Source organism: Balaenoptera physalus, assembly GCF_965194825.1.
Source record: "Balaenoptera physalus genome assembly, chromosome: 6".
Classification (NCBI taxonomy): Eukaryota; Metazoa; Chordata; class Mammalia; order Artiodactyla; family Balaenopteridae; genus Balaenoptera; species Balaenoptera physalus.
In genome coordinates this window covers 112,266,132-112,278,784 of record NC_138885.1, presented here as the reverse complement: position 1 = coordinate 112,278,784, position 12,653 = coordinate 112,266,132, and the positions used below count along the sequence as shown (strand labels likewise).

Sequence of the window (12,653 nt, the reverse complement as noted above, 5' to 3'; positions counted from 1 at the left end):
GGTCTGGTCACCGCCCTCACAGACTAGTTGGTTCCGGGGAGGCAGCGGCGGGGGTGCGGCCGGGGCCGGACCCCTGCCCGGGGCCCAGCGGCTGGGCAGGGGTGCGGCCGGGGCCGTACCCCTGCCCGGGGCCCCGGCGGCTGGGCGGACAGGAGAGCGGCGGGCGAAGTCGCGTCTGCATGTGCGGCACAGCCCCGGCATAGCCCGGGGCTGCCAGTGCCCGCCGCGCCATTGTTGGGGGAGGGGGCGGCTTCTGTGCTCGGCAGAGTCGGGGGACGAGCGGAGGCGGCGGCGGCGAGGAGTGAAGGCGCCCCATGGGGAACTCGCTGTGTTGTTGCCTGTCCCCCAATGCCAGCCCCAAGTCGGGCCGGCGCAGGGGGTCAGCGGAGCCGGACTGCGAGTCTGAGGTCTACAAGGCGGCGGCCGGGAATGCGGTGGCAGTAGCTCCGGCGGCGGCTACCGTGGAACCCGCCGAGTTGGATTTCGCAGGTGGCGAAGGCCACCACCTGCAGCACATCAGCGACCGGGAGATGCCCGAAGGTAAGAAGCGGCGGGCGCGCCTCGCCCCTCGCGGGGTCGGCGCCGTCTGCTCTCGGGCTTACCTCTGGCCTCCGCCGCCCCCAGGGTCCCCCGGGAGGGAGACGCCGCCTAGGGCTCCTTCTTGCCCGGAGTTGGCTCTCCCAGGGCTGGGCACCGGGGACGAAGGCTGGCTCTGCTTGGCGTCCCCACCCCTTATTCTTTACCAGTCGCGTCCGGCCAGTCTCCTTCCCTCTTCCCTACCCGAATGCCCAATTCTTTCCCCCGTTCCCATTTCCCAGCCCGGCCTGAGACCCTCCAATCCGCGGCCCTTCCTGTTCGTGGTTCTATTTAACATCTCGTGGGACTTAGCAGAGACTTTCTGGTGTAGTCTCTCTTTTCTTAATGCAAACTTAAATACTCTAACTTCGGCGTATCCATCCCGTCTCCCTATCCAGATGGTACCTAAGCGAAGGAACTAGGTAAGGGCCTGATGACAGATTTCTATTCCTTAAGGTAGTTGATACTCGAGACAATTAAGACAAACATTAGAGGATTTGTCATTTAAATTCAAAATAGAGATGGACAGAGTCAGTGTGGTGTTCTTAACTAAAATTCTTTGGATTTTAATGTTTTCAGTCGCCCTGATAGAAGCTACTTTATCCCTTCTAACTATAATTTGAACACGATAGGAAAGAAAATGGTGGGAGAGGGGCTTAAAATAACTGTGAACGGTGTGAAACGTTACTGCCACGGCTGCAGAGAATAGTTGTTGGGTTTTTTTTCTTTACCAAAGGAGACCCCATGGAGTTCTGATTACTTTTAAATTCCCACTTTGACACAAGTATGTCTTCAGTTGCACAGCCTTAACCGACTTCTTTTGCACGTTGCCTGTTCTAAGGGAGGGGTGAGGTGGTTCCTGAGACTGCTGGACAGAAGTTTCAAAGGAGAAAAAACAAATTCAGATTGTAATTTGTAATATAAAGGTTTGGGAGTTAACATACCACATCCATCCTGCAGAAAAATGTCTCCATGGCTCCCTCCTCCTCCGCCCCCCCCCCCCCAGTAGAATACTATTTAACTTTAGGAATGTTCAGGTAAAAGTTCTGTAGACTAAGTGGCTGGGGGTGGGTGTTGTCGGGGAGGAGAGGAGAGAGAGAAGAGAGGAAATGTTTGATTTTTGCCTCTAGAATTTTGGAAAGGGATGGCTCTAGGTTAAAAAAAAAAAAAATTCTGGGTAGCATAGTGGCACTTTAATAAAGACTGTTCTTTGAAGTATAAAACATTGTATCATAAAGATGTTAAAGCCCCACTGGCCCATTTGTTTCATTTAAATGCCAGAGATTATTTCATTATTTCATAGACGAAATGTCTTACAGCTCTTCTATTTAAATTTTAGTTGGGTTTATTTAATTTCTTTAAAAGTTAGAATAATGAAGCCTGTGGATTCACCCTTATGATGGACGTGGCTTTGTAAGTGGAAAGTACTCCCTTTTCAGAATCGTTAGATATTGTGAAAGAATGAACAAATTATGTGAATTAATTGTAGCTTTAAACACAAAGCATGTAAGTACTTGTGAAAACTGCTCTGCTTGTTGCTATAAGGTAAGCCTCTAAATGATTTTTAAAAACAGTTAGTAGTTGGCTAGTGTAGGATGAGAGACGAAAATTGGACCTTTATAGAATTCTTTTAAGATTTACAATGCATTTTCTTGTGTATTTCACTCGGCCCTTCCATCTACAAATAAGGCCCGTATATATTCTCCCTCTGTTGCCGATGAAGAAGCCAAGACTTAGAGATCTGAAATGACTGTGTAACACAGCTACTGAACAAAAGAGACAGACTTGGGAGGTGGTAGATATGCCAAATTCAGTTCTTGGGATGCTTAAGAAACTGTTTAGAGTGCACCTTATATTTTATTATAATTTATCCATAAGTTAGGCCTATCTCAGCATACTCCAGTTTTGATTATTGCCATTCCAGTTTATTGTACACAACTCAGAAGCAACATTTACCTCTCCATTCTCTGTCTGTACATACATTGCAATGGATATGAATAAAAGTAGAAGTCATGAAATAGCCTAAATTTATCAGTCAGGTAAACACGTTGATATAATTTAAAGAGTTTGTTCTGGTGAAATCCAATTGAAGCCGAGAATGCCCTGGACAGAGGGACATTAGGGGAAGCTGGTAAGCGGGCAGGTAAGGTACTAAGCATTTAGCATACGACTATGTATGATAAGGAAGGAGTGCTAAATCAGGAACTGGAAAAATAGAGTTCATGAGTACAGAATTTACCTTTTTATGTTTAACATGATTGTTAAAATTTCATTTCAATTTGTCTTTTTTGGGGGGGCATTCGATAAAGTGATAAGAGAAACCTCAATTTCAGCATTTGCCTATTAATTAAGTTTCCATAGAAACAAGGTCAGAACACCAAATATAAAGTACAGGCACATTGGAAGTTTGCTCTTCATGTCTTTATTTCAGACAATTTTGTATCAGTTTCCCTGGAAACTGAGAAATACCTACTCAGATATAAAACATTTTGGCTTTTCTACAGTGAAGAATTATTTGGTTACTTAGAGAAAATCGTACATAAATGATGCTCTGTCTTGTTCTTCAGAAACATTGGAGAAGAACATGATTTCTTCAAGCCATCTCAAAAAAGTAACTCCTAAGAACGTAGTATAGATTTCAGATAGACTCAAAAGAATTTTTTACTACTTTGTCTTTAACAGTATATCTAATATAACTGATGGTAGTGTCATAATAGAAAAGAAGATGCTACGGTCCTATTATCTGATTTTATTTTTATTCATCAACTTTTCATACAGCCTTTATGTTCTGACCTTAGGAGCTTTGCTAATTTTCTGGTGAAAGGTGCTCTCTCAAGTGACCCCTACCTCCCATCCCCCTGAAGAGTGGGTAGGGAAGGAATTGGCAATATGATGTGGAAAAACCTCTGAGCAACAGATCTTTCCTTTTTTTGGTGACAGTATTAATGAACATTTGATGTGAAAGATTGAGAAAACACAGAAAAGTCCTTCACTCACACTCAGAATATCCAGAATTTTTATTAATATTTTGGTGTTGATTCTTCCTGAACCTTTTGTATGCATATAAACATAACATTGTGTTTATTTTACAAAGATGGGATTGTTCTTTATGTGCCACTTTGTAACTTTGTGTTATAAAGAAAAGTAACGACATGAAGCTCCTGTAACCGTGCTGACACCTAGAGAGTGCTCCAGGGTGATGTATTTCCATGCAGCTGCGCATAGCTCTACAGCCTGCCTTTTACCAACTGTTTACTGGGCCATCGAATAACCTTGGAGCATAATTCATTTACCCAGCCTTTATGGTTGAGCATCTTTTATAATCCCATTATAATGCTTTAGTCAGGGGACACAGATAAAAACTGATGCATTGTATTGATACTTCCCTATAGCATTCTGATTGTACACTTTGTCTTACGACTTAATTAAATTCATAGGGTGAGTCATTTTGTAGTAAAGGTATTTTAACATTAAATGTTCTTTTTCCAAATTAAAGTTACCATTGATTTTTCACTGAACATTAGATTTCCTCTTTTAGGTTTTCGTGGTTCTTGGTAACCTGTCTTGTGTCTTTGATTCTGAGTAACTAAACTACTACTCTAAGAGATCTGAAATTAACTCTGGTCCTAGGTGACAGACACATCAAAAGACAGCATTAGAAGAAATCTTAGATGATGTGGGAAAATTGGGAAAACCTTAACTGGTTTTGGGTACACTGAAACATGATTATTAGGCACCATTCCAGAGGCAGGACAAACAGTGGTTAGACAAGACAAAACCCGTATCCTAACTCAGGTCCTTACTTTCTAGAGGTGCCTGGGGGCTGACGACACAAGAATAACATCAGGTAGTGAGAACACTAAGAAAGAAAATGAAGGTAATGGGCTGGGGAGGAGGACAGTTTTACAAGGGGTGGTTAAAGACAGCTTCTCTCCTTAAGCGACCCATGAGCAGTCCTAAGAGAGCCGTGTGAGGCTGTGGGAGAAGAGGCTTCTGTGCAGTTCCTAAGAAGGGAATATGCTTGATGCGTGCCAAGGACAGAAAGATGGGTGGCTGCAGCTGAGTGAATGAATGCCAGGAGGAATATGGGGGATTAAGACCTTGTATGCCTAGTGGGCCTTGACCAAAAAATATGAATTTTAGTCTAATTGTAATGGGAAACCATTGAAGGATTATATGCAGGGGAATGATGTTAATTCTTAGAAAAAGGGAAGGGGGGTAGAGAGGGCGGAGGGAGATCAGACCAGCTACTGTGTGAGAATAGACTGTAAGGGTGGAAGGAAGCAGAGAGGGAGACCAGTTAGGAGGCTGGTGCGGTAGCTCAGGTGAGAGCCAACAGTGGCTTGAACAAAAAAGCGATATTAATAAGGGTCTAAAATAGGCTGTAGTATATAGATTGCTCTTGCATTTCATTTGATTCTCACCATGTTCTGAGTTAGGTAGTGTAGGAATTCTTCTCTTAGGTATAAATTGAGTTGTCCAAGGTTTTAAAAATGAGTATTGATAGAGAGTAGGACTGTAAATTCCAAATGCATGGCATATAGGAACAGAATTTATTGTTGACATTATGTGAGCTTCTTTGGAATACTACCTTTTTTCTCAGCCTTTTTTGTTGTTGTTGTTTTAGTGTATTAAAGTAATAAAACTTAAGAGTTAAAACAGTAACACTGCGTAATGTGAAATGAAATGAAGGTAACTTGCAACCCAGAAAGGTTCTTAAAAGTCCAAGAAACTGAGTAAAGTGCTCTTTAGAAATATATAAAGCCAGGTGTACTTACCTATGTGTCACCTCTCAGTCATGATCACTGTAACACTGATTGAGGATTAAAATAAGGCAAAACTGAGAACCAGGGTAGAGGCAGGTACAGAAGCAGTTGGAAACCAGAGCTGGGAAGTTTGGAAGCCAGGATTGTCAGAAGCTAGGAAAGCAGGATCAAGGCTTGGGTGAGCAGTAGCCTGGCAGGTGCAGGAGCCTGCTGTGTACCCGCTGGTGAGGCAGCCCAGCTCAGGGCTGGCTGGCAGGAACTCCCTGACTGCGGTGGAAAGTGTGGACTCAGAGATGAAATCATCAGTTTACATGGTAATTGTAAAGATTGTAATGTTTGTATTATGAGCCATAAAACTAATACACTGCACAGTATAGGGATGCTAGGGCAGTTCAGTAAATGCAGTGGTTACCGTTAAGTAAACTGGTGCTCAGCAGTTGGCCCAGAAACTGCTGACATCTCCTGTTTATTTGGAATATATTGAAATCAATATGTCGATATTAATCGCTTTCTGAAATATGCTGCTTCTGTCAGATGCTTTCTTGGTCACTTCCCTCTCCCTCTAATATTTTAACAAGGACAAATCATTTATCGACAGTTTGATAGCATAGTTTTAACACTTTTAGCCTTCAGTAATGCATTTCATTTGTTCTAAGTTGCCTATGTTTTCACACTTTTAACAACTGCAATTGAGATGGATCTTAACAACTGGTAGAATCTTAGATTGGAGGAAAAACAGTACTCAGTGTCGGTGGTGTTTTACAGGTTTCCTCTGAGGAATGTTTACATGAAGACCGAGTTTAATTTTTTTTTAATCATACTTTTTCTACATCGACCTATCATGCTGTCAAATAAGTTGCAATTTAAATTGATAATACAAAAATGATGGGTCTTAAAATACAGTTTTAATCATAACCCCTAATCATGAGCTCAAGAATATTTCTCCTGGGTAAAACATTCTTAGAGGTTTCTAAAGAAATAACTTTCGGAAGAATCCATGTAATTTCCTGAATGCACAGTAATTCCCTGAAGTCTCTAAATTACTGTGTGTGCATGTGGTGGGGAGAGGGATGAGAGGGATGGTGGGTGGTAAAGCTTTGCTTAATAGTTGGCAGTCTTACCTTTGTGATAGTGAAGAGTGTGGTAGGTTTTATCATAGTCTCCTTAGGCTCTTGGGAAGATAGTTCATGGGAAGTGCAGAAATATTGTGTGTATGTATGAGTTTACTGTCTAATGGCTCACATGTCCATTCTATAAGATAGTGATGTGGTATTTTTCATTAGCAAAAAGTGCAAGTTATATAGAAAATTGTTAGTTATATAGGCTATAAACAAAAGATTAATATTTTCTGAAAACCTCATGCAAACTGACAGCAGTAGGGCCCTGGTGTTTACAGTACATTCAAATGATAGGCCAACTCACCAAAGTGGAAATAACACTGATAACTGTGGGAAAATGGTCAAACTGTGTAATCAGAAGAAATACAAAATAGATCTACAGTGAGGTTCCTCATTCATATCAGTAGGAATTTTTTTTTTTTTTTTCAAGTATCCAAAGCAAGGGTAGGAACTCAAAATGTCATGATTGGTAGCATTATACCCTAATGTGCCCCCCACCTTCTTTAGGAAGCAATTTAGCATTGTACATGGAGCCGTGAAAGTGATCTAACCTTTTGGCTTAGTCATTCCACTTCCGAAGATCTTTGCTAAGGAGATAAAACCATTATTTTAAAAAACTATGTACATAAAGATTTTCCTCATAATATTTTAAGAATAGAACTTTGTAAGCACCAATCCCCAGCAATAGGGGATTGGCTAAGTCCAGTATAGGAATAACACTTGATGGGCCAGTGTGTATTCATTAAACAATAAATATGCAACAGTGGGGTGGAGAGCGCTTGTTAGTAACAAGAAGACATAAATTGTACACTAATTAGAGCTTTTTTTAACGTATAAGAAAAGCAACTAAAAGTAACAGTTGTGAATCATTGTGTGTTAATGATTGTGAATGGTTGTGTGTAACTTTTAAACAGAGCATCGTTTTGTCTCATGCAGATTTTTGTTCATGATATTTGATAAAGGAATGAGCAAGTGACTTTTACCTTTCCCCACCTTTAGTGTGATCATCAGTACTGCTGATTAACCAGGTCTCCTTCAGTTGCAAGTTAAAAGAACATCACAGAGTTAAGCACTACTTGACCCAGGAGTTAAATGATCTCCTCAGTTCTGCTCTCCTCTGTTGATGTCTCCTGAAAAGCCTTTCCCCTCATGATAGCAAGGGGAGTGTCCAGCAGCTCAAGACTAGCTAAGGATCCTAGAGTACAGTTCTGCCTTTCTCTTTTCTTGGCAAGCCCCAGGACAGCTGTGATTGATTGGCCGTTCCTGGATCCTGTGCCTACCTTTGAACCCCCTAGGATAGAGTAGGGAGAGTGCCAGCTTTTTTCTGGTCACTTGGGCTAAGTTTACTTTTTTTTTTTTGCATGTTGTCATTTCTTTTATCCCAGCCTTCTTGACTTTTGTATTTAGATCTGTAGTAGCACATCTTGGTTTGGCGGCTGTGTGTGTGTGTGTGTGTGTGTGTGTGTGTGTGTGTGTGTGTGTGTGTGTGTTAAAGCTTGCTTCTCTTTGATTCTGGCACTTAATTTTCCTGGACTTCCATTGAAAATTGTTAAGTTTTACCATGCCATAGACACTGATAAATAAGACAGCTACTTTGCAAACATTTCTGCTTATTTTTTAGATTCAAATGTAGTCTATTTACTTTCTTTTTGGTATAGGTAAGTAGTCATGAATTCTTTCGGAAGCTATAGGTTAGAGGCAGCTGTGAAAGTCTCTGCCTGCCATTTTGTGTACAGCTGAAATAATTTATTTTCCCATTGTCTTAATTTTTCAAATATGTAGGAGAAAAAAACTTTAAAATAATTGTATGGGTCTTTTACATAAAAATGTTGAATAGAATATTTTCTCCAAAAGCAGCTTGATAAACTTCAAATTCAGTGAAGGAATTTTCATGAAGAACAAAGCAGTTGGTTTAGCTCTGTAAATTACTAGTGCTGGCAATGACATTAAAATGGATGGCTCAGATTCCTGTTAAAACGGGAAGTCCAAAATTACTGTTCGTGCCACATTCTTTCTGGGTGGGAAAAGGGGATTCTAGGTAGATACATTTGTGAAATGCTGGGTTAGACAGAATTCACTACTAGACTAATTAGTTTTTAATATATCAATGTGTGTATTCTTTGGATTCTCTAAGAGGCAGGGATATATTTGTATTTCACTTTGACCATCAAAGCCATCTTTCAAAAACAGATCAGTTATTATGTGGTTTGGGAAATAATTGCCTTAACCATTACTCTTTATCTGAATCTTGGTCCAGTTTCTTAAAAGATTGGTTAAATGGTTTGAGATGGACTTTGCTGAGGAAGTGTCATAGGGCTTTTATGTTTGTTTGTTTGTTTGAAACAACAACCGTACTATCCTGTGTGGTAGCTTGTGCTTGTTTTGTATTTCTGCCTAAATAGAAGACGCTATCCCACCTTGGTGCAAGGTGGGCTACAGGCAGACCCACCTTTTCGTGTAGGTATGGCCAAAATTTTTTTCTAGTAGCCCTATGATCTGCTCCAGAAAGTACTCTTATTGAAGCCCCAAATTAATCATGCAGCGTGGAATGAAGAAGTGAGTTTAGCTTTGGAAATAGAGGGCAAAGTTAAAAATCACTCTCATGGAAGTGTTCCTCTAGATTAGAACATTGAACTTTTATGTAGTCCTCTTAAATCTGCCATGATGAATAGCCCCCAGATAAACCACAGCCAATGAAATGAGTTCATTTGTTGAATGGAGTTAGAATTAGCCATTTGATTGTCTGAAGAACATTTGCCAAAAGCAACTCACTTCGTTTTGGCATATTTGATATATTGAGCTGGTATCTGACAGTAGTTGGCCACAGCATAACTTGCTTCTTGAGACTGTTCCTGGAATGTGCTAGTAATATCAGCTTTAAAAGAGGGTGACTGAATTTTTAATTGATAAATAGGAGGGGAGTCACATATATGATTCATCTAAAAATGGCATAGATTATTTAGGTGCAAGTTAAAGAAGTCTAAGACATAGCCATGGTTTTTCTCCACATGTATGGAGAGTTTCTACAATTTTGCTGTTTCCCAATAGAATTTTTATATTGTGCCTTTACTAAAATTGCCTTTTTGTCATTACTAAAAGCTCTTCTCAAGACTATTAATAAGTGGTTTCAATCAATGTGTAGCTATCTTTAAAATCATGTATTTTTCTACTCAACTAAATCACCACACCTTTTTCTCTTCTTCCTATACAGACTTAGCTTTGGAACCAAACCCTTCTGACCACCCAAGGGCAAGCACCATTTTTCCGAGCAAATCTCAAACAGATGGTAAGGCAATGCTTTTTTTTCCCTGAGAAAAAGAGTGAAAACTGTTTTTGTTTTGTGTATTATAGGAGGTATTTAGAAAAACTCTTACAGTGGTTTAAATGTTTCACTTTTTTATGTATTCACTTGTCTTATTTTAATATGTTGATGATACAGTTTCCTTTAGTTGTCAGTGTTTTAGGGAGGAGAACACTTAGACTATCTGTTTATACATTTTGCCACCTCTTTATCAACATAGTCAACTGGCCACATGATTTAGATGTGGTCTATTTCTCCATGCTACTTTGTCCTTTTCCCCTTGCTCCGAAGAGCACATATGTTAAAGACAAATGATAGGGTTTAGGTCACAGTTAGGTTTTCATTTGGTCAAATCAGAAAAATCAGTTGTTATATGTGGGAATTGAGCCTTGTGATTTTGGCCCTGTTTTACACAGTGTTCAACCAGACGAGCCTATCTCACATCCAGATTTATGCTACTCAGAACTTTTAAGCTATTCAAAACTTTCTCATCCTAATGTAGTGCTGTGCCAGGGTAATAAGAGCAACATGCCATATGGGGTTTTCCAGAAGATTATCCTCAGCATGTGAAACTCATATACATTTCCTGTGTCCTCCTTGTTTTAAGATGAGAATCAGAACCGTAGAATTTTTTGCACTCCTGCTTGCCTGCTTGTCTTCCTGAATGTTATGTTAAATCCTAGTTTATTTGCTAAAAAGCCATACGTGACCAAGTTTTTCAGTTGATTACGAGAGCAGGAATACAAGAAGTGAACATTCCATAATATTTAAAGTGATGCAGCACAATAAAAAACGGAGGTTTGGTTTTTTGTTGTTGTTGTTTTGCTTTTTGTTTTTTTCCGTTAGATCACTGGTTTTTATAAAAGGGTATAACTCAGGAACAGCCAGATGGAAGAGATGCATAGGGCCAGGCATGGGGACAGGGCACAGAGCTTTGATGCCCTCTGCAAGGGTACTACATGCTCACCAACCTGGAAGCTCCTGGGGTTTCTAACTTGCATTTTTCTAGTGTGTGTACTTGAGCCACTCCTTTCTGGTTAGGATTGCTCTATTTCTCAGTTTCTTCCAGAGCCATGAGCTGCTCACATGTAGAGGGGCTCTGGAGACAGTAAAAGAAAAGCTGTCCCATGCCTGTCTCTCTCTTCAGCCTTAAGGAATCCGTGCCTGTGATGCCTGTCTGGAGTTAAAGGAGGCAATGTGAGCAAGAGTGTGGCCTAAGACCCTCTTCAGGCTTTTATTCTTCTGGCCTTTGTTGGAGCAAAACCGTTTTGTGTGCTGTAGATATGTTCATTTAGGTCAGCACACTCATTTTAAAATTTACGTTTAACATAGGTTACTTTCCAGTTGTGTATTTTTTCAGTAAGGTATTTGAGTAGGTTACCATTAAGTGGTTCAGGATGCTTCCAGAGATCCTGGTGCGTTCGGAGACGAGTGCCTGGCCAGAAACTGGTTCTTAGAGTCGTCATCTGTAGATTGTGGTAATTAAAGTAAGCTGTGTGTAAATGAAGACTGAGAAAATACTCCTGGCTAGTAGTTCAGCTATGCAGCAGGTACATTTTTTTATTAGCTAAGTTTCTCACCTGGCCTGATTTGCTTTGTCCTTTTCTTTTGTAAATGGGGAGTCTTTCATTTGTGCCTAATACAGAATATCTATTAGGTCAAAAAAGTGAAACTAAGTTTTTAGATTTTATTTATAGGACTCATCTTGCTGGGTGATTTAAATTATATATTTTGTTGGAAATTATTTTAAAAAATAGAATGGAATTCTATCTCATTGTGTTATTGGTAATCCATCAGATAATTAGTGACTACTTTTATTTTTCTATGGCATTTGTATCAGAATTCATCAGTTAATTTTTTTTATTCTTAGTGCGGGAAAAGAGGAGGAGCAACCATTTCAACCATGTAAGTAAACAGTTGAAAAGTTAAGAAATTAATAGTTTGAATTAAAAATATGTCTGCCATGATTCCTAAAAATATGATGGATCCAATACTGTTAGCATGGACCTCTTTTTTGTAGATTTTCTAAATCTCTATTTTCCTAATTATCAAATGTATTCAGGAAAGTCTTTGACTTAGTAGTGCCCATTTTTTAAGGGTTCTGACATTTACGTTAAATTTCACTAATACGGTTGTAGTATAAAGATCTGCCTTAAATTCTTTTGCCTTATTTTTTTGATCTTATTTTTTAACCAAAGTAATAAAAGTATAACAGGTAAGTTAATTTTTAGCACTGTCCATTGACTTCTTGTCATAGCAGGTGAAAGCTGAGCTTCTTCGCTCCACCATGACGTTATTTCCCTCCCTGTGTTCCCTCAACATGTATCAGTTTTTATTAAATCAGAATCAATGTTTACATTACTACGACTCTGCAAATATTGTGCATTGCTGAGCCATATAGTTCTCTGACTGTGCCTCCTCCTTGTACACCCTTCATTCTTTTTCTTAAATATTAATGAAATTGGAGCACTTCTGCACTTCTCTAGGATAACCCAATCCCCCTTTTCCTAGCCAACGTGATCTCACACAGCCAAATGCAGTAAGTAGCTCCCTGCCCGGTCTCCCTGCTTTCACATTCTTCATTTTTTCTGTGGAATTAATTTCCTGACTATATTCACTTGCCTGTTTTCTAACAGCTATTTTTTTCCCCAAATGTTTTAACATTTGTCACATGCCTATGAAAACTATTTTCCGTCTACTAAGCCACATCTGTTCCATTTTTTTCTTGGAGACACTTTGCCCCAATCTTTTGTCTTCCTACTCCCATATAGACTAGTGTTCCCCTAGGCCTGCTCTATGCCTCTTTTCCTGGGATATCTGTGTGAAGTCATCTGGGATCTCACATAACTCTGCTCTCTTATGTTGGATCCCCTATGTCCTAGATTCTGTTTC

At 40.0% G+C, this 12,653-nt stretch overlaps 1 protein-coding gene across 1 annotated transcript in view; it reads left to right on the top strand.

Moving 5' to 3' along the window:
- Positions 1–314: 314 nt before the first annotated feature.
- The window catches only part of LOC309662632 (cyclin-Y-like protein 1), a gene marked incomplete at its 5' end in the record, with an annotated part of 34,344 nt that continues 22,005 nt past the window's right edge, over positions 315–12,653 (top strand). The window contains 3 exons of the mRNA XM_082465545.1: positions 315–540; positions 9,672–9,746; positions 11,632–11,666. Coding sequence (XP_082321671.1) covers positions 315–540; positions 9,672–9,746; positions 11,632–11,666 — 336 coding nt within the window. The remainder of the gene's footprint in view (positions 541–9,671; positions 9,747–11,631; positions 11,667–12,653) is intronic.